At 47.6% G+C, this 22,065-nt stretch overlaps 1 protein-coding gene across 8 annotated transcripts in view; it reads right to left on the bottom strand.

The window, feature by feature from the left end:
• The window catches only part of PIEZO1 (piezo type mechanosensitive ion channel component 1 (Er blood group)), a 109,795-nt gene that overhangs the window by 41,054 nt on the left and 46,676 nt on the right, over positions 1–22,065 (bottom strand). For all 8 annotated transcript variants that reach the window (XM_083456439.1, XM_083456438.1, XM_083456441.1 and 5 more), the window contains exons 2-7: positions 20,217–20,312; positions 13,844–13,966; positions 9,173–9,215; positions 8,534–8,672; positions 1,877–2,048; positions 789–1,002 (exon numbers count right to left, since the gene is read on the bottom strand). In XM_083456439.1, coding sequence (XP_083312565.1) covers positions 789–1,002; positions 1,877–2,048; positions 8,534–8,672; positions 9,173–9,215; positions 13,844–13,966; positions 20,217–20,312 — 787 coding nt within the window. The remainder of the gene's footprint in view (positions 1–788; positions 1,003–1,876; positions 2,049–8,533; positions 8,673–9,172; positions 9,216–13,843; positions 13,967–20,216; positions 20,313–22,065) is intronic.

Below are 22,065 nucleotides of genomic sequence, written 5' to 3'. Positions count from 1 at the left end.
CAGGCTCAGGAGGTTCAAAGTGACCGAAGTGAAAACTCTCTGCTTTGATCCTGGCTTTCAAAGAGAAGGAAGTCTTTTCTCTGGTTGGATAGGTGTGGCTAAGAGTCCTTCTCAATCTGTTGGGCTCTGTGTGGTTAATCCCAGAGCACCATGGGCCCCTGAGATCAACAATAATGGCGTGTGGGAAGGGGAAACTGGTTCAAAGGAGACTGCAAACAGGTCTCCAGGTTGCTCCAATTCCACTTTGGTCTGCTGCTCAACTTTCAAAATGTTTGGAAAGAGAGATAAAAAACTGAATGGGCTGGATTCTCCCAGGTGATCCAGGAGGCTCCCTTGCTGCCTCAGGTTGGAAGAGGTAGAGAGTGAAAGTGGATGGACACCCTAGAGTGAAACTTGCACCGAACTTGCCTAGCAATGGGAGATCTTCGTGCTATAGTTGAGAGGAAGAGTCAAGCCATCCGGCACCTGCCTTGACCCTCCTAGGCTCTTCCACCTGCCCATTCACTGCCTCAAGATTGGGGAACCCCCCCCCCCCCGGCTTAATTGAGATGTCCCCCCTTGCCATGTTGCCTACTGTACACCAAATATCATACATGTATGTTCTCTTCCAGCAACCTGATTTTTTGAGGGGTGGGATTTTTAGTTGATGATGTTAGGCAATTGGGACTCAAAACCACTTGATTCACTGCAAACCACACACAGCTCTACTAGCTGAGCATCACTGACACAATCCTGGCATCCTACTCTCCACCTCCCCCAGGCCGTTCACAACTATCGCGCGCACTTACCGTGCCCAGAGGCCAGTGGGTGGAAGGACGCTCTGGATGAAGGGGGTCTGATAGCCATAGAGGCAGATGAGGTGGCCTCCGGCAAAGACGTCCACCATGACACACAAGGTGTTGAAAGCCAGGCGGCTGACGGGGAAGTGGCAGGCCCACCAGGTGCAGAGGCCGACAAAGAGCAAGTAGTACACACTGGAGAAAGCGGAGGGCAAGGTGATCCCTAGGATGCAAACAAGGAGGCAGCAAAGATTATTGGCATACAGCGGGTTGCAAGGAACTGCTTTGGAACTGAGGGGCTGAGCTCTGCATTCCAGTATTGAGCAGGGCCTGACTCAGCACAAAGCTATTTCCCACAGAAATAGAGGCATGTGTACACTCCACCTATGTCACCTTCCATTTCTACATGTACCTTTTTTGGGGGGGGGGAGGGGATTACAAAGTTTGCAAGGGGGGAAAAAGTTCTTAATCCCCTTTGGAGTCTTTCCTGACTGCAAAATGCAAAAAGTCCTGTGGAAAACGTATCAGCGTTTCAGTGCAAGTTTCTTCTAATATATGCACTTCATGAAATTTTGCCTCAAGTTAATATTTTTGCAAAGCTTATTTCCCTTAGTATTTCCCCAAATATAGGAACCTTTGAATGCTTTTTTAAGGCTTTACCTAAATGATTTTTCATATGCGTTACAGTCAAACCTCGGTTGTCGAACGCAGTCTGTTCCAGAAGCCCGTTTGGCTTCCAAAATGTTCGACAACTGTGGCACGGCTTCCGATTGGTTGCAGGAGCTTCCTGCACTCAAGCAGAAGCCGTGTCGGACATTCGGCTTCCGAAAAACATTTGAAAACCAGAGCATTTACTTCTGGGTTTTTGGCATTTGGGAAATGGAACGTTCCAAAAAGGAGGCGTTGGGGATCCGAGAACAACTGTATTTTGCTGGAGAACTCCACCACAAAATTCATAGAAGTGCAAATGTCGAAGAACAGCTGTGTTTTGGCTTGTACGTTGTTTCAGAAGGTGCAAATCAGGCAGATTAGCTTTTAAACAGAAAATGAGATCAATTTTCTCTCCCCCCAAATCCCTACATGTGGGTGACACCTACCTGCCAGCGCTAGCAGCACAATAGCCAGGATTTTCCCAACGGCCATCAAGAGCCAGTGAGCAGTTACCCGGAGCCGGGCAGCCAGCCGCGCTTGGTGCCTTGGGGAGGCCTCGGCCGGTGCATGGGCTGCTCCTCGAGGCTTCGACTCATCTCCATCCACAGCTGCTTCTTCCTGAAGGGGGAAAAATGTGATTACAAACCAGATGCCACAACACCAAGGGTGGCTCACCAGCCACTAGCCTGACACAGTCCTCTACACAAAGCTTACTGCTCCTCCAGTCAGTGGTGCCAACAAAAATGTAATTTTTAAGCAGACATGGGGTTGGGGAGAGAGAGAGAGAGGTGTAAATCTGTCCCCCCCAGCCCAGTATCCAGGTGGGGAGGCAAATTGCTTCCTGCCTGGTCTTTAGGTGGATGAGCAGGGATGGGACAGCAACTGATTTGCACAGATCACTTGAGCAGGAGGGGACTGTGCATGAGCGTGCACCCTGTGTGTATACACAGGAAAGTGGCCACATTCACTTCTGGCCAAACCCAATGCTGGTATGTGGACTGGCAAAGGGTTAATGTGGCCCTCAAGCCTCTGCAGTACACAGAAGAGCCCAAAGCAGTTTCTTTAGAGCTGCATTGCTCTGAAGATTGCACTGGGGGGGGGGTGTCTTGGGGTCTCTCCAGACATCTGTTTTATTGTGCATGCATTGTGATTTGTGGGTATCAGTGCAGTTATATGCAATCCTTCTTTCAATGCTTTTTCTGCACCTTCAACAGTTTCAGGGCAGGAATACCCCACAACGTACTGCTGAAATCCTATAACTTTTCATACTGCAGATGTTCTGGGGTTTGTTAATTGTTTGTCCTGCTTTTGTTATGCTATAGCTCTGGAGCGTCCCTCCACGTAGCAATAATGTGGTGACATGGGGGAAGCATCACAGAACTAATAAAGTGGAATGATGTGCGGATGGTCTGGTATAAATCCACCACAACTGCATTATTATTGTGCCGGCATGTGACATGCTGCAGAATGCACCGGCAAAAAATCCTACCAGTCTGGAAAGGCCCCTAAGTTGCTTACTGGTAGCAGCAAAATGTACAGTAGTGGAATTCCGGAAGAGGAAACAAACACCCACACCCAGAAAGCTGCAGCGTGGGAACCATTACTGATGGACAAGCTCGTTGAGTCACTGAGAAATTAAACCCTTGATCTTTATGGAGTAGGGCCAGAGCTGCAGATAACTTGGTATTTAGAACACAAACGCAAAACTCTGCTTAGAATTCAGCAACAGAATCAACAGAAGGCCAGTTTTTGTCACTGCACAATGCAACGGCAGAGGCACAAAATCAACTGAGCACACACTTGTGGGTTTTTTGGAGGTGGGGTGGGGAGACAATGCCCTCTGAAATAAAATGTAACTGCATGATTTGTCAGAGGTGGTATGTGTCCCAGAATGCCACTTGCTGGCTGTCACAAGTGGGGGGAGAGAGAGAGTGCTCTTCCACTCAGGTGCTGATTGTGGGGTTCCCAAAGGCAACTGGTTAGAAACTGTGGGAGCAGGGTACCAGACTAGGTTGGGCATGATCCAGCAGGACTCTCATCAGGCTTTTAACAGGGCAATCTTATATACAGGCTTGTTTATGTACATGAGATTATGTGTCAAAATATTACACCAGTAATGTATCCCGCCATGCAGAGCCACGGATCTCTCTAAAACAGAAAAGTAATTTCTTGGAAGGGTGCAAGGGCAGAGTGCGGAAACAGGACCAGCCCCACACTGAGCAATGGTTGTAGAGGCAACTGAAGCATAGCTGAGGCCTGGGAATTAGATACCCCAACCCATCTCTGCCTAGCACAGCCTTGCCAGGGAAAACAAACCTGCTTAGAGGGATCGCTTACATTCCCCTGAGAACAAGCTCGGGACAAAATGACACTTGATCTCCCTGTAATAACGGTAACACCCGCAGCAGCCACCAGGGACTGGATGGAGGGGCCGCGGGAATGTGGAAGGTGCTCCCTCGAGTGGTCGGTAAGCCTGCTTCCCTCCTTGCCTTCTGATCAGCAGCCAGAGCGTGGCTTCTTAAGAAATCCCCTCTGCTAAATTTAACTGGGTGGCAGCACAACCATGTGCAGGTCTACCCAGAAGGATCTGGGTAGTGATCCTTCCTTCCACATTGAATCATACAACTGAAGAGCTGGAAGGGACCCTAAGGGTCATCTAGCAGGAATCCCAGCTAAAGAATCCTTAACAGGTGGCCATCCAATCTCTGCTTAAAAACTTCCAAGAAATGAGCCTCCACCACCTTCCAAGGGAGTCCGTTCCACTGTCAATCAGACAGATTATGCATAGAATTGTTTTGGATATGAAATTATCTTAATCACTGTTACATAATGATTTTTTTATGGTTAAATTGCTTCATCGGAAGTGATCCATAAATCCAGAAACAAAAACAAACAAATGAATAGGATTGCATCTTAGTTATTTGGGGCTGTGCATGTTTGGTGTGTACCCCACCCCAGCTGGCTATCCTTATGCTACTTTAAACTGGCTATTTTAAAACTTTTGCTACAAGTTGCCTTGAGAACCATTGACAGAAAGGTGTGATCTATCTGTTTGTAAACCAACAAGTAAAGCCACCAGGGACCAGCAGCAGCTGACCCATCTCCCAGTTTCATGAGCCTTGTAACAACGGGGCAATGGCGTTTGTGCGTCCCTCCCAGCCCTGCTATGGATGCCTTTGGCGGCCCAAGCAGCTCCCCAGAGACACGCAGAGCATCCAGAGCTCTCTGCTGGAGCCAGGCTTTTCCCCCACCCACCAAGCCTGCCGCCTGCCCCCTGACCCACCACCTGGCCTTGTTTGTTTCATTAGCCGCTTTGGAAAGCGCATTCCGTAAAAGGCCTGTTTTTCTTGGCTGCCCAGCCTGGGTTCCTGACGACGCCCGAGCGATTTTCCAGCCTAATGTGGCTTTCACAGAAAAGGTATTTGGCCCCACCTCCTCTGTAGCTGGACGCACTTCGGCCACGGGCTCCAAGTCCAGCCCAGATCAATTGCGCCGAAAATGTACAAAGCAGAGCATTCCCCCTCCCCCTTGGAGAGTCCAGCGGAAAGGGCCCTGCACAAGGCAGCCTGACCTCAGAGTTTCCAGCTTTAGCTCGGCATTTGCTAAAGCTAGGAGCAGGGAGAGGCAGAGAGGGAAAAGGAGGAGCGATAGGAAGGGGGAAGGAGAATGCCCTCTCCATACCAGGAAGCAATGAGCCCCATGGCAAGGGGAAGCCAGTGAGGGGCCCAGCCTGGGACCCCAAGACTGTTCCTGATGGGTGCAAACGGTTAGAAACCAAGACTGGCTGAAAGCTGTGCCTTCTCCAAACCCAAGCGTGTGCGAGATAATGGAGGGAATGCTATCTGCACATGCTCAGAGCAGACTCCTGTGTGTTAATTACCTTCATGTATTCCTTGGCCAAGAAAAAGAGGAACTTGCTGAAAACAATAGCCCAGCCCTTTTCCCTCTCCCAAACCACCACTCTGTTTGCTTTTCTTGGCTTAATAAAAAACACCTTGCTCTGGGGGTGCTAAGGGCGCTCTCTCATTCCAGAGGTCCTCCTGGTGGTGCCAGCTATTCCAAAGGTCTGCTTGACAGTTACTACATAGAGAATGTTTAGTGGCACCGACACTAGAGCCAATGTGGTGTAGTGGTAAGAGTGTTGGACCAGGACCTCAGGAGACCAGGGTTCAAATCCCTGCTCAGCCGTGAAAGTTACTGGGTGACCTTGGGCCAGTCACAGTCTCTCAGCCTAGCCTACCTCACAGGGTTATTGAGAGGATTAAAGGGGGAGGAAGAGAACCATGTACACCACCTTCAGCTCCTTGGAGGAGAAGTGGGATATAAATGCCATAAATAAATAAAAATGGAAGATGAAATCATTATAGATGTGTGATATGCACCAACAGTTTACAGATGTTTCAAAAGTTTATTTCAAGGCAAGCCTTTGGGGAATAGCAATGCAGCCTGATATTCAATTTTTCTGGTCTGGAAAGGTTTGATTTTTATTTGATAGATAGAGAGGGCAAGATTTTTATATAATGTGTCTTTAAACATGTTGTACACTGCTCCAAAACTTCTGCACTAGAGAGGTCCATAAACTTCCACAAACAAATACATTAAAATGTTTTAAACACAGGAGTCCTACTTTGCATTCAATGTGTCAGCTTCATGCTGGGGACGGAAGGAGGAGGAATGGATGGTCGGATTTCCCCTTGCCATTTTGAGGGATGAAGAGCAGCAAGCGAGATTACAGGCACCTCCATGTGGCAGCTCACTGGGGACTTGGTGCCACCCGCAAATGATTGCTTTGAGCAGCATCCACACTGCATCGTCCCCATCAAAACGCCACCTCATATTATCTTCCTATTTAATCTGGATTTTGCATTTCTGTGAAAAACCCAGTAAGTATAACAAAAAAATGAGCTAACACAGAAATGGAAAATCTGGATGGGGGTTAGGGATATGGCATGGCATTTCGATGAGGGTTACATAATGTGGATACTATTAAAAATTTGGAAGCGTGAGCAGTCCATGAAAAAGTGCTGTGTGGAGGCATCCTCCCTTTCCAGTTCTCTCTTTCTCAGGTCTCCCAATTCCACTTCCTGCCTCATCTTCCTTTACACCAGGGGTGGGAGAAACTCAAGCCCAGGGACCATATGGCCATCTTGCCATGCCCCGCCTCTTTCCAGTCATGCCTCCTTTCCCCAGGTCACACTCCTCACTGAGTGATTTTGCCTGGCTGGAATATGTCCGTGAACTCCTATAATGACGGTTGCTTCTCCAAACAGAAGCCAGAGAGGGCCTACTGTACAAAGGTTTCCTTTATGTCCATAGCTTCACCCACTGTTTGCCTCTGATCCCAGAAAGTTGCCCATAAAGGGGTGCAGCCCTAGGGTTGAAAAAAGGCACCCCACTTCTGTTTTGCACCCATTCTTCTACTCTCCCATTCATGCGAAGAGCTCTTAGAATCAGAGAATCGTAGCGTTGGAAGGGACCCTGAGAGCCATTGACCTCCTGCATCTTAACATGTGGTCCCCCATCCAGTACGAAACCATACCAAACCCTACTTAGCTTTGCAAATGTGCTTGCAATTTTATTGCTTTCCCAACTTTGCTTAGCCCCATCTTTTCCCCACTTTCCTGACGTGAGTCCCTTTTCTGGAGAGACCCTTCCATCAGAAAAAAAAAGTGGGGAGAAGCCTTTCACTTAACAATCACTGGGGAAACTTTGCATCACTGATTTCTCTTTTCCAGCTCTACTGCCCATCAGATCTTGACACAAAAAGACACACATGTGCACCCTTTCCTTGCCATGCCTGCCTCAGCCCAGGACAGGGCATGGGGACACTCCTGAGCCTGGCCCTGCACTAACTGGGCGCCAAGGAGCAATAAGTGCCAGCAGGCAGGTGACAACTTGCTGCCCACCCCCCACTGCTGAATCTTATCCTCGGAGATCTCACAGCAGCCCTGCATAGAAAGGCCTCTGTTGAGTCCCGGTGTTTTGTTAGGGAGTCTCTATGGCAACTTGGGAACGGCAAAAGTCGCTCATCCACTGGGGCAGATGTGGGAAACCTGCCCTCGAGGTGGGTGAGTCACAGTTTGAGGTGCCAGGAAAGTCAGTCTTTCTCTCTCCCTCCTGCACTCCTCCGGAGCTAATGGCGGGGGGGGGGGGGGAGAGAGGAGGCATGAAGAATCCTGGCAAGAGCAGGATGATGCTAATGAGAACACAAGGAAGAGCCAAGAGGTCTATCTAGTCACAGAATCATTGGAACACAAGAGTGGCGTTCAATTAAGTTTCTCTTACAGAGGGCTTGTTGAAAGCAATGAACAAGTCGGTTGGATTCATTAAATTCATTGGGTCTACTCTGAGAAAAACCTAGCAAGACTGAATGTGCAGAAAGAAAATGAGCACTGTATCCCACCGGGAGCCGGTCCTGCCATTAGGGAGAGCGAGGTAGCCAGTGAAGGCAAGGCGCTGGGGGGCAGTGTTTGCCACACAGCCTGTCCTCCTCCCCATCAGGCAGTGCGGAGGGTGGCAGCACCATCTTGTCCTTCACCTCCGTTAGCAAAATGTTTTGGGGTGGTCCTGCTGCCCCAAAGCAGGGAAAGGAGAAGCAGACAGAAGAGCAAAAGCACACTTAGGGCTTATCCACACTTCCTCTCGTCTCACTGCTTCCCCAGGGAAAACTGCTCTTTAGCGCTCAATCAAAGCAAACAGCAATTTGGGTTTTTCCCGGACTGCCATCTGTTCTGATCTATGGCTAAACAACAGTTTTCTCCCTTGTGTGGAGAATGTGTGGAGCAAGGGGAAAACAGCTCGGACCCATGCACAGTGCAAGCGGAAGTGTGGATGAACCCTTAGAAAACTGAAAGGAAAACCTGGAAGAGCCTGGGTGCTGGATCAGGCCAAAGACCCACCTAGCTCAGCATCCTGTTCTCACAGTGGCCAACAGGTTGCCCTGATGGGAAACACACAAACAGGACACTCTCCACATTTGTGTCTGCCCTACTGCAACGTGTTGTGCTGCAATAGGTATGATGAGGCACCTCAACGGTTAGCAGCCTCTCTCTCTTTCTCTCTCTCTCTCTCTCTCTCTCTCACACACACACACACACACACACCTGTTCAGGACAGGATTCTGATGGGTGACTCGCTGGCTCCAGGCGGCTGCAAACACCAAGGCAGATGGCAGAGACCAGCAGAATCCCGAGGTCGGGGGCCACCAAGCGCACCGAGTTGGGGATATCGTTCAAGTCCAGCCTGGAAGTTAAAAGAGGAGTGGTAAATCCTGAAAGCGCTGAGGCTGCGTTATATGCCACAGCTGGGCCAGGCTTTGGTCTGTGGCACCGGCTAGCAATACATGGTGCAAAAGCAAACAAGGCTTGCCCGAAAGCTGGAAGCAGCACCTGCTTTCCAAGCCCCAAAAGCAGAGACGGAGAACCTGTGGCCCTCCAGACGTTGTGCAACTCCAACTCCCACCAGCCCCAGCCAGCATGACCGGTAGTGAGGCATGATGGGAGCTGCAGTCCAGCAACATATGGAGGGCGCCACATTGGCTACCTCTGGGCTAGAACAGAACACTGAGCTTCCATGCCCTTTTGCCCATGACTTCCCAGCTGGCGAAAAACACAGGGTTTCAGTTCAGTTCCACGCTCAGTCTCTCTGCCTACAAATCTTCCCAATGGGCATGCTGCAATGGATGGCCCAAGGGATGCAGCTCTAAAAGGATTTGCCCTCACCTTTCTCCTCTATACCCTTACCTGGTGACTCCAATGTGCTGTGCAAGAGTTTCCCATGTGCTGCCTGAAAGGAGAGGGAAAATAGAGTCCATTAGCTGCCATCATCATCATCATCATCCTGTACTTCACCCAAAGGTCACAAGGCAGGTTACAACAATTAAAGGACGATATTAAAAAGAGTTTAAAACAACTTACAACCACCCAAAATAAGGTGGGTCCTAAAAATATGCACTTCAAGCGTCAAAGGCCACGGCAAAGAGGTATGTCTTCAGCATCTGCCGAAAGCTGTACAATGAAGATGTCAGATGAACCCTCTGTAGGGGCTGCCACAGAGAAGACCCTCTCCCAGGCTACCACCACTCCCAAGCTGCTGACAGTGAAGAAACTACCAAGAAGGGGCCTCCTTCGTTGATCTCAGCATCTGAGATGATCTGCAGCGAAGGTGGTGGTGTTTCAGATATTTGGGGCCTACGTCATTTAGGGATTTCAACCCTAGAATGAGCACCTTTAATGAGTCCCCAAAAAAGAACAGTCAACTAGTACAGATGCTTCAAAACAGGGGCTATGTGAGATCTAAACAAAATCTCAGGCAGAAATCTGTCTGCTGCGCTTTGGACCAATTGAAGTTTCCAAGTCATCTTCAAGGGCAGCCCCATGTGCCAGCAAGTGCCAGCCAATAATTAAAATAATTTGAGGATTCTATTTCTATCTTCACGGGCTGAGATGACCACTCCTGAACTGAAATCAATTGCTGGTTTGTCTCCATGTTCAAGAAGTGAATCAGGGGTTGGAATGAGCTGAAAGATCAGAAGCTCCTAACTTCCTTTGAGATGCCAGAAACAAGCAATTGGCACGTAAAAGATCATCTCTGGTGGATGAAGTTCACAGCGGGCTGAAAGCTACATGGGATGTTGCTTCACTCTTACAAGGAGTACCACCTCCAAACCATGTTTGTGTAAAAAAAGCAAGATAATACAGAAATTCTTCAGAAGACGACTCTCAGGCCAGCAGGACTGCTTGAATTATCACAACTGATAAGGGAGGGAAAATCTGCGAAGGATGTTAGCTGGTACGGTACATAACAACTTTACGGGATAACAAGCATTGGAATCTGATGAAAATTATAAATAAGGATGCCAGTGGGGAGAAACAGAGTGTGGGCCCCCGCCCAATCGTCTTTTTAAAGTTCTGTCCATTTCATTTTCTTGCAAGCATGCTGTAGAAACACATCCTTTGGTATCTGGCACAGAATGCAGCTTTCAGATTATCTGCTGGTTCTAAATTGGCTGGAGTTGTTGCGAGCTGTAGTCCCAAATACCTGGAGGGAAGACCCCAGGTTGGTGAGGGCGGGATTAGCCCTGACAAGGTTTGGAGAGCTGTGGGAGGGTGTTTTTTGATTTGAAAAACAGATTTCAAGGTTTCCATTTAAAATTATCTCTATATAAAGTGTGTTGCTGGCTGAGATTTAAAGGCAATAAAAGTATAAAACTGAGGTATTATATATCTGATGGCCTGATTTGTTTTTAAAGCATTCATTTGCATGCATAGCTGAAGGAATAAACAGGATGAATTGTTCATCAAGATCTGTGAAATTATTGCATGCATAGACCTCCCCTTCTAAATTAAGGGAATATTACTGACTACTAAGATCAACAAGCCATTTCCTGATTTGTTTGTTTTTGGAAAGGTGGTTTGTTGTTTAGTCGTTTAGTCATGTCCAACTCTTCATGACCCCATGGACCAGAGGGTTGTATCCTATCTATTGCGGGTCTGCTGTGAGAAGTACTAGTGTGGAACACCACCCATGGATTGCACAAAGTTGTCATATACTGCATATGAGCTGAGCAGCTCAGACTCTACTATATATTTTGGAAAAGCTGTTGGCTTGCTATGCATTTGGACACTTATTAGAATATCATAACTAAAATTTGCACAAAGGTTCTTGAGATCAAGAAGCAGGTTTCCATCTACGTTTGCATACAATGGGACACCATATTGAACCAAGATGGCAGACCAAGCCTTTCAAAACTACACTGTTTTTTCACCACTGATCTCGAAACTGTACTGATTTTCCAGTTTCTGAGATTCCCTAAGCACCACCGGATATGAGGCTGCTAGTTGGAAGCCGCCCAGAGTGGCTGGGGAAACACAGCCAGATGGACGGGGTATTAATAATAAGAATAATAGTAATGAAATGCTCAGGTATAATCATCGGATATTTCAGGTCTTTGGAGAAGTGACTTGTCAGATGTATGCAGAGATGTGGCTTGTAATCTAGTTTTCCCTTTTCCTAGATTTCTTTCTGCACAAACATGATCCAGTGAGCCTTGATTATATTCCTTCAGAAATGAAACTGTTTTCTCTGTCTTTCTATTCTATTTCTTCTTCTTCTGCTGCTGCTAAATGTTTTAAGAATCAACATAAAGAAGTCTCAAGGGTGAGATGTTTGAACATCACTTCAAAGCTAAGCATGCTTCTGTAGCTCACAAGCAAAGTGCCGTCAATTGAAATGGGTCCACCTTCCAAAAATACAGTATCACAAAACTGTAGAGTTGGAAGGGACCCTGAGGATCTTCTAGTTCAACCCCCTGCAATGCAGGAATAGGCAGCTGCTCCATACGGTGACTGAACCTGCAACCTTGGTGTTATCACCACAGCACTCTAACCAACTGAGCTACCTGTGAAGGTTGTAAGGAAGCTCAGCTCTGCAACCTGTGGTGCATGCAAGTTCAGGGTCTGGAAGGCAGCAAACACAGCCTGGGCTCTTTCTACACCCTTTCCCCAGTCCCCTGTTCTACTTGTGGGGTAAACTACCTAAGCTTTTCATCTTATCAGGTCTGGGGAATCCAGAAGGGAAGCCCGCCAAAAAGGGGTCAGTGCCAGCAGACTAAGCCCAGGGTTACGAAAGCTCGGAGGCAGCTCTTCCAAAGGAACTGCTGTGAGAAGGTGAAAAGCAGAGGAGAACAGAAACGTAGCAGCACTATTCTGGGGCTGGGGGAATGGGCTCAGCTTGTGTGGAGCCACTTATTATTATATGCCTGATGCCGAGGAGGCAGGGAAGATGAAAAAACTTGTCCTGTTTAAGAATCTCAGCAGAAACGAAGAGAGCAGAGCAGAGTGTACTGAGACGTTTCTGGGACCAATGAACAGCTGTGATCAACCTTGAAAAGCCATCATGTTTCATCTCAGAATTGGAGTTCTCAAAAAAACCCAACCCAACCACAACAGGCCATCAATTTCAAAACTTTCTGTTGGGAGAGAAGTTCCATTTCCTGAGCATCACAAGTGACAAATTAAGTTCTGACAGGCGAAGTTGTTCCATCCAGAGAAGGAGAGGAGAAGCTGTCCAGGCTGGATTTCCATACAGGGAACATTCCTTGATGCCTCCGATTCCATTGTGCAGAAAGAGAGAGAGAGGGAGAACACGCTGCTTGCCAGACAGCCCCACCTAATCCACCCAGCCCGGCACGCATAACCCAGCAGACTCTGCATGAAGTTGGCAGAGAAAGACGTCAAGAAAAACAGAAGGGCCAGGGGATCACAGGCCTCGCATTCCAGCCATGCTCAGGGTCAGGCCCAGTCTTCCTGGGTCTCCTCTTTTACAACCACTTGTAAATAGCTTCATAAACCAAAGTGTCACCACCAATCAAAGCATTTGGAGCCAGGCAGCAGGGTGGCATTTTTCCTTGAGAGGTTGGAGGGCTGTGACGGGAACAAAGTTCTTTACCAAAAAACAAATGTATTGATTTTAACAAAGAAAACAACAGCATACAGCATTACCGCTATGTCTGAAAAGATTCAGGCACAGGGAAATTACAAAACAAGTTTTAGATAACAGCAAACAAAGAAAGCAGAAAAAGAAGAAGGGGAATTGTTGCACCGCCAGGTACAAATAGAATGTGCAAATGAAAAGCTGAGGAACAGAGTTCTTCTAATTTGCTGCAAAGCAAAATGCATGTATATTTGGGGTGCAAAAGCATAAAATTTGCTCTACTATGTCTTTTAAGAGCAGGAGTCAATATCATCACAGCAAATGCCTGGCCACAACAAGAATGCAGCAGGTACTTGTAAGTGAGGGACAGCCAAGTCTGGGGGCCAGAAAGATGCTTAAAAACTCTTAGCATGCCTGCATATTCTCCCTTAAATATCCCCCCCCCCAGTCCAGTTTTGGAGCTCAGTTGGATGAGAGGGTTAAAAAAAAAAAAAAGAGCTGTGGTGACTTGTGCCCATTCATTCACTCCTGGCAAATGCACCACCCACAGCAGCATCATTACACAGTTCCCAAACCTGCACTTCTCTTGTAACATTTGCTTCTGCTCTAAAGCTGCTTCCAGAATTCTGCTATTTTGCAGGAAGGATTCAATTTGCATACTGGCAAATCCACATTGTGCAATTAAAGTAGATTCAGGCTTGCACAACAGACTCGCATCCCCCTGCAAAAAAAAAGGACTTTTGTGGTAAGAAAAGTGCACTAGAAAGCGTGGGATAACAATTGCCTGGCGTGACACCATATAACGTCCCCACATACAAATCAGAATGAATGTTCCATAAACAGCCAACATCATACAGCTTAACCACCAGCTTTGTGCAAACAGACTGGGATGAATGCTCAGTAAACAGGTCAGCTGGAAGCAGTCTATGTCTTTCTCTATGGCAACATCCTAAGAGAAGCAGAGGGAACAAGGTACTCACAATTGTGTCCCAGTAGCTGGTCCAAGGTGGGGATGGTGTACAGGCATATCTGGAAAACCAAATGGGCGAGGAGGAAAAGGATGCTGGTTCCCAAGAGGGCTCGGAGGAGACGCCCTGTGTGACCTGCAGGGCAAAGCAGAAAAGCAAGAACTATTTCAAAGTGCTCAGAAGCAATGGGTGTACATTATCAGGCAGATTTCTATGGGCATGTGTTTGCACATTGAGAATAACACTATGCATCTGTCAAAAAAAAAAGAGAGGCTCTACTCCAAGACTGAGAAACATTTGGCCCTCCTGAGGTAGCTGGACCACAACTCTCTCATCATCCCTGGCCTGGAGCTGATGGAAGATGGAGTTCAGTAATATCAGGAAGGCGGAAGGTATCCTACAACTGCTTTACTCCATGAAAGCTTATGCCACAATAAATCTGTTTGTCTTGAAGATGCCACAAAACTCTTGTTTTTCCTCTGAGGCCAGGTTCTCCTCCTTTAATCTGTCCCACTGGCCTCAGCCAGGCCTGTACACCTCATGACCTTCCAGGCTCAGCACAGCCCACCAACCATGTATGGCAGCCCTCCAGGGTCTTAATAAGCCTACTGCCTACTGTTTTCAATGACTGCCCAGGAGTGCAGAGGGTTTGTTGAGACCCTGGATAGGGTCGTAATAGGCTTAGAGGACCCTGAATCATGGAGACTTGGCCTACACAGAGCCAGGAGTTAAGCCTGCAGGGTCCACCCCACCGTGGCCGTCCCAAGAGAAGGAGGAGGGCATTTGCTGTACAAGGATGCAGCTCCTTGCAGTTCTGGCCAGGACCCCTCTGGGTTGCTGGCTGCTCACCTTGCGGCCCACAGCTGGAAAATTCCAACGAGATCTCTTGCAAGGAATGGCCAGAGTCAGATCTTCCACCAGATGCTGCTAAGCCCCCTGTGCTCCTCGCATACGCCTCATAAATCTAAGGACGCTGCCGGCAGGGGATGGGGCGGGGAGGCGGGGGAAGGCGCAAGGGGGTGGGGAGAGGAGAGCTCACATTTTCCTCTCCAGACTGGAAAAAAGAGAGAGAGAAGACTCTCCTTCAGCCATTCAGAGTATCCCTAGAGGGGACCACTGGCAGCTGCCCGAGAGGAGGGGAGCAGCCCTTCCAAAAAATCTTCACTTTCTTTCCTTCTTTTTTACCGTAAGTTTGCTTTCTAGCTCTTTTGAGGGAGGGAGGCTCAGATGGCATGAAACCCATGAAATATTTAAACAGGTAGAGCCATTAGTGGTGGTTCCAGTTATGGATCTGTTCAATGTCGGAGAGGCAAGAGGCACAACGTAGGGCCATTGGAGAGGAGGGAGCAGAATAGGAAAAGGGTCCGATGTGTGAAGGATTCCACCCTTGGTGGAGAACTGGCCTTGACGCCCTAATGGTATTCCCCTTCCTTCTAAGGCTATAAAACTCATACTTTAATTCTTCCATGTATAACACTGGCTTATAGTGAGTCAAACCGTCGGTCCATCCTTCACCTGGTACAAAATGCATGCTACCCCGGAGATCCAATCACATTGCATCAACTGGATTTGCACAAACCCTTAATGAAGAATAAGATTTCTGACCACTTGCAAGAGGCATTACTTAAAGTACAGTAGAGTGGTACCTCAGGTTACAGACGCTTCAAGTTACAGATGCTTCAGGTTACAGACTCTGCTAACCCAGAAATAGTACTTCGGGTTAAGAACTTTGCTTCAGGATGAGAACAGAAATCGTGCTCCGGCGGCGTGGCAGCAGCGGGAGGCCCCATTAGCTAAAGTGGTGCTTCAGGTTAAGAACAGTTTCAGGTTAAGAACGGACCTCCAGAACGAATTAAGTTCTTAACCCGAGGTACCACTGTAATAAAGTCCAGAGACCAGCACACCCACCAGTCATACATTGCTGGGGATTAAGAACTACGCCATAGACAGTTTATCTCCCCTGCTAACCTTAAGCCTGCTTGGATGAGAATTTCTTCCCAGTGCTTCTGGACGGTAATGTGTTTAGTGTCATTCTTTGGCCAACAGCACAGCTTTGCACCCCACCCCCCAAAGTACAGTACTTTCAGCCCCATGTTGTTGTTGTTTAGTCGTTCAGTCATGTCCGACTCTTCGTGACCCCATGGACCAGAGCACGCCAGGCACTCCTGTCTTCCACTGCCACCCGCAGTTTGGTCAGACTCATGTTTGTAGCTTCGAGAACACTGTCTAACCATCTCGTCCTCTGTCGTCCCCTTCTCCTTGTGCCCTCCATCTTTCCCAGCATCAGAGTCTTTTCCAGGGAGTCTTCTCTTCTCATGAGGCGGCCAAAGTATTGGAGTCTCAGCTTCACGATCTGTCCTTCCAGTGAGCACTCAGGGCTGATTTCCTTAAGAATGGCTGCCCCATAACAACAAACAAATACAGCACTCAAGATCTAGGCTAGGGGAACTTCTCTGCCACCAAATTTATTTGCTAGGAACACCCTCATCACCAGCAGGGCTGATGCAGCAAAGCTTAGACATTGACACTAGCAAAGAAATCAACACTCCAAAGCAGAGCGCAGCAGATACACAGAATCTCTTGTGTGCGTAACAAGATAGGAGGGTCCTTGGTGCCCCCAAAATTCACAGAGGTTGTTTTGGCTAGACTTAGTACCCTGCCCTAAAACATTAAAGTGGGGCAAACTAACTTTCTCCCATTCTCTTTGCGACTTTCTCTCTTTTGTGTGGAAAATGTGCACCTAGTTTGCAAACTTTGTTGTTTTATTTGATTTATATTCCATGCCTGTCATAATTTGTGAAATCTGCAATATACACAGCAGGATATTCAGCGTCTTGAACTTTTCCCGCCCTGCATACGCCCCTTTCCCTTTCCAGGTACAGAAGTCCAGCTTCATTTTGAGGTCTCTTGGTTAATCATTTCACAGCCCAACAGCTATGAATAGAACAAAAACCAGGTTATAATTTTAAACACTGGCCTCACACTCCAGGGAGCAGCGGCAGGACAAGACAACCACCAACCTGCCTGGACTGGGGAGAGGGGAGACCACAAAAGGAAGGAGACTCGAAGATGCTATTCACACACACCCCACCACCACCACTTGTTCCTAAATATACTTTACCAGTGGCAGAGAGAGGGAGAAAGCAGAAAGGAACAGCAGTTGGAAGGAGGCTTGATGCTGAAATTGTCACAAACAGGCAAAAAAAAGACAGGACACCAGGATGTGCCGTACCGGATGTGCTGCCGCATCTCAGTATATCTGCAGACACACTGGGCAAAGTTCACCATAGTTTTATTGTTATGAGTCTAGCCTCCCCTCTCCAGGGTTGTGCCCACCCCCAGCTCAGCCACAATGAGGAGCTTGGAAGCTGTCATTTCCATTTTAGATTAATTGTGGTTTAGTGTCTCATCCCAAGCCTAAGCCTGTGAAACGTAACCACAGTTCTTGGAAACAAGCCAACGTCAAACCTCAGTTTATAAAACTACTTGCTTTCAAGAACCATAGTTAAATATTAAACGGTCTAGGGCATGCAAGGAGGAGGGGGAGCAGGCTGGCCCCATTCTCGTAGTGCTCAAGCCATGGTTTCGTGTTACGTCTGAATCCAGGCACTGTGACTGAAGCCACTGAAGCCTGTCTGCCCTCCTGTCTGTATCATGAGTAGAACTGTAAACATCAATTACCTAGTTGCCTTTTTTCCTTAAGACACCACAGATAGGCAATGTAGTCATATGGACTAGTAACTTTTGTGAACTTATTTGCAAATCTAGTTGGACGTGGTATGTGGGTGTGGGATGGAGACTGTTTTTTGGAGGGGTGTCAAAGATATTCAAACCTCTATAAAGGCCAGCTTTATCAGAATGCTACAATTTAGCACTTCCTAGGCAGCCAGCAAAAGAAATCATTTACAAGGATAGTAGAAACCTCTTAGTAAAATAGCCCCACCAGTTATGCGAGAACAAAGTTGGTTAACTTCCCAGGCACAATCTGTACTGCTGATGTTAAGAAGTAACGCTGAATTTATTTCAGGAAGGAAGGGGAGGTGAAGGCAAAATTTAAAAGGATACAAAATGAAACTGGTAGATTCCTTTCACTGCTCCTTGGTTGCAGAGAACATTTTAATCCTAACTGAAAGGGCCAAAATAGATGTCTGAGGGCAATTTGAATGCTAGCTGTGGTTGATGGGAGTTGTAATCCAAAGAAATCTGGAGGGCTCTTTTGAGCCCAAGGGGGGGTGGACTCTCTTACTGTAACACATGGGACCTTGGTGCAAACAGAAAAAACTCCCAGATCTCAAGCATTCAGCAGGATTTGTACAGCTATGATCAACATGCGTGCGCCCACGCGCGCGCGTGCACACACACACACAGACTATGTAGGAGCCCCTGGCACCAAAGTGTTCTTTAAAAGGCTTTCCTTTTCAAACCCCGCCCAGGCTTTGCCTGATGCAAAACTTTAGATACTGTATTTATGTCCTTTTACTCCTCTAAATTTCTGTTATATTTACTTTGATACATTTTTATTTATTTTTATACTGCCGTTTCTCTGTTTTAGGCTGACCTCTTGTTTTACTGTTTGCATGATAGATTATTTCCTTTTTAGACTGTACACACCTAGGTATCTTTGAAATATTAAGCAGCTTATAAATGCTTTTAAATAAATAAAAGCAAACAAAAGCAGTTAAGCAGACCCAGGGGACAAGTCTGCCACATGTCTGCAAGAAGCACAAATTGATATTGTCAGACATAAGCAGTTATCTTTTTCCTTCCAAGGCGGCATTAGAGGACTCCAAGGCCATCTCCTTCAACCTCGAGATGACAGCATGGCCTAGGTGTTGACTGTGATGAACAGAGAGCAAACACCTCCAGATTAACACCCAAGCTAATCCCGTGTGTTGGCCATGTTAAATCTTGCCCCTGTGACCTCTCTCTGAGCCTTTGCCCGCCTGGGTGCCAAGCCGGTTAGTTTTCCATTTGTTTTGTGAAGTTGCTGGTGACTGTTCTCTTCCCTGCTTTCACTCTGCGGTTGCCTACTATTATTCTTTTTTTAAATAGGAAGGGCCCAGGGAGGTGGGGGGTTAGCCCACAGCATACATTTAAAGAACTTGACTCCCCCCAAAGAATCCTGAGAACTGTAGTTTACCCCTTGCAAAGCTACATTTCCTGGTGCCTTGGACAAACTACAGTTCCCAAGATTCTCGGGGAAGGGTGCTTTAAATGTACATGTGTTCACAGTCTGACATTTGGGCAGAACTTGCCCCAAATTCCTCCCACTTGCTTCAGATAAGGAGTGTGATTGCCTTCCAGGTTCAAAGGAGTGTGTGTGTCCTGCCATGCGTCAGCTGGGTGGTCAGACTGCTCCTGCTCCCAGCAAAAGCAGTCACCAGGCAGAGCAGGGCAAAACAGCCCTATCCTTCCAAACAGGAAGGGTTTATTAGATTGCCTATCAGAGACCGGAGATGGCTGTGGCGCACAGCCAGGGGCTGGCTGGGGAGCGGCTGAGCACAGAAGCTCAGAGCCCCTTGGGGTGGGCTTCTTGGAGAGGAAAGCAAAGCCTTCCCTTTGGGGAGAGGGGAGGTGAAGGATGGATACTGAAACGAGGGATATTAACCCTACCAGGTCCTGTCACAAGCAACAGAGGGATGGCAGGAAGCTGGAGCTAGGCGGGGGAATCTTGTGCCTCTCCCCCCCCCCCAAGGCTGTCCAGCAGCTTCTCCTACACTTTTATCTGCTGCAGCATCTGGTGAGGAGACCAACTGAGAACAGGCCAAGCTGAGCTGAGCCAGATCGGAAATGCAAAGCCAGGGGATCCACAGTCATATGTGCGGCTGTTTGGAAATCCATGTTCGGATCCATGCGCCTCGTTGCTAAACTGCTTAATTCATTTAAGGAAATTGCCTCTGCAAGATGTGGTGAAGGGCAGAGCACCTGTTCTGTATGCAGAGAGACCCAGGTTCAATCCCTGGCATCTCCAAGTAGCTAGAATAGCAAAGACTGAAGGCCCTTCTTAAAAAATGGTTGAATTAATTTATGGCATTTGCAGCTTCAAGATGTGGTGAAGGGCCACAGCTCAGTGGCAGATCACAAGCTTTGGTCCCAGCCAAGGTGGTGTACTGATTAGAGTGTCAGACTAGGGTCTGCGAGACAAGGGTTCAAAGTGTCGTTTGTTCCAATTTAGCACTAAAGAGTGGGTTTTCTGAGAGAAAGCAGTGGGGCAAAGGGAAAGCTGTTTGGACCCATGCTTAGAACGCATGGGACAAGGGGAAAACTGATTGGACCTGTACTTTCTACGCAAAGGGGGTGTGTGTGGAAGAGCCCCATGTTGGGAATGGAAGATCCTCCATTCTTCCACAGGGGGAAAAAAAACCAAAGGTGGAAAAACACTTACCTTTCATGGTGTATTCCGTAGGGCCCAGGAACCACGGCAAAAGCAGGAGGTAGAGAAGGTACACTAGGGAGAGGCTGTTGAACCGGAACAGGCATGCTGGAGAGGAGAAAAGAGAGACAGAGACAGAATTAGCACAGGTTTGGCTGCTTCTGAACACATCTCTTGTGGCAGGTGGATAACATATGCTACATGTTACATTGCTTACCAGATGGACAAGCAAATACAGGAAGCTACTGCTTGTTGTTGTTGTTAATATTAATATTATTATATTTATTACCTACCCTTCTCCAGCAGGTCTCGTGGTGGGTTACAATGGTTATAAATTCAATAGAGTTTTAATCCTATCAATGTCTAATTGTATTTTAATGATTGATTTTTCTGTTTTTAGCAGTTCCTGTTTTTATTTGCAAGCTGCCTTCAAGGAAAAAGGTGGAGTATAAATACATATAACAACAACAACAGTTTTTAAAAATGAATCACATCCACAGGAAGAGGCTGTGTCCTAAAAATATATACATCTCAGATGTCACAGGCCACGGTAAAGAGGTGTGTTTTCAGCATTTGTGGAAAGCTGTATAGTGAAGGTGCCAGACACACCTCTGCGGGGTGGAAATTCTACAATTTAGGAGCTGCCAAAGAGAACACCCTTGCCGTGGCCCAGGCTACCCACTCCCCCAACTTCTGAGGGGGGCCGAACAACCAAGAAGGCTTCTTCCACTGATTTTAACACCCAAAAGGGCCTGCAGAGAAGGAGGCAGTCAGCACAATTAAAAGTGAATGAAAGGGTTGTCTCTACATTTTACTCAGAGTAGACCCACCAAGATTAATGGACTTATGTTAGCCATGTTATGAATACATCCCTAAGGTCTTTAGTGCAAGAAAGTCACTTGAAACAGCTCACCCTACCCGCAAAATGGTCTTCTTGGAGTTTGGGAAGTGATGTGAAAATGCGCTGAAAACTGTGGGGTCAAGGAATGACTAACAGGAACACCCCAAAAACAAATCAGGATGAATGCTTATTGCCATATACAACCTTCATATAAACAAATCTGAACAAATGCTCAACAAAGACCGGGCATCATCTAACCACTGCGTAAACGTCACGCAGGCAGAACAGGATGAATGATGAATAAACTGGTTGTTTGGGCTTCAGCCACAATGGGCACAAATGGGGGAAATATAGCAAGGCAAGAGGGAGATTCCTAAAAGCATAACAAATGCTTGCTTGGATTTTTCCAGGTTCTTTTCTTTTATGTCTTTCCATCCCTCTCCACAGGATCACAGGAGGCAAACTCACGGGTAAGGACTGAATCCTGCCAAGCTGCCCAAACAAGCTGTCATTTTCCTGGGTCAGACATTGATCATCTGTTGCTGAACCACCCAGCAGGGCTGGCAGAGAACAGAGAGGCCACAGATGTTTCCCTCTGGATGGCTCCGAGTGAAAGGAAAGATGGTTAAGAAATCTGAGCAGAAGCCAAGCCCACAGAGGCGAGAGCTATCTAGGGTCAAAGCTCTCTCCGGAGTTAGCCAGCATCGCCCAAGAGAAGTGGAACAACACAGATGTGATCAAACAAGACCCACACACAAGAACATGGCTAGTCATGCTGGATCAGGCACCATCTCTTACTTTTGACAGCTTGGGGGAGGCTCTCCCCCCCCCCAAAGAAGCAGCCTGGGAGCGAGGGGCAACTCCCAAGCCTCCCCCGAGCTTCAAAATGAAGGGGGAAGGGGGGAAGGCAGGTGGGAAGGTGGCACAGCTCCGTTCCTTCCCCCTCAGTGATGACACCCGGGGTGGCCCACCCCCCACAGCACCCCCTTCCTCCACCCCTGGCCCCAGATTCCCTATCCT

The sequence above is a fragment of the Podarcis tiliguerta genome (assembly GCF_965153285.1).
Source record: "Podarcis tiliguerta genome assembly, chromosome: 8".
Classification (NCBI taxonomy): Eukaryota; Metazoa; Chordata; class Lepidosauria; order Squamata; family Lacertidae; genus Podarcis; species Podarcis tiliguerta.
The sequence above is the reverse complement of the archived record's forward strand: the minus strand, read 5'-3'. Positions and strand labels throughout refer to the sequence as shown.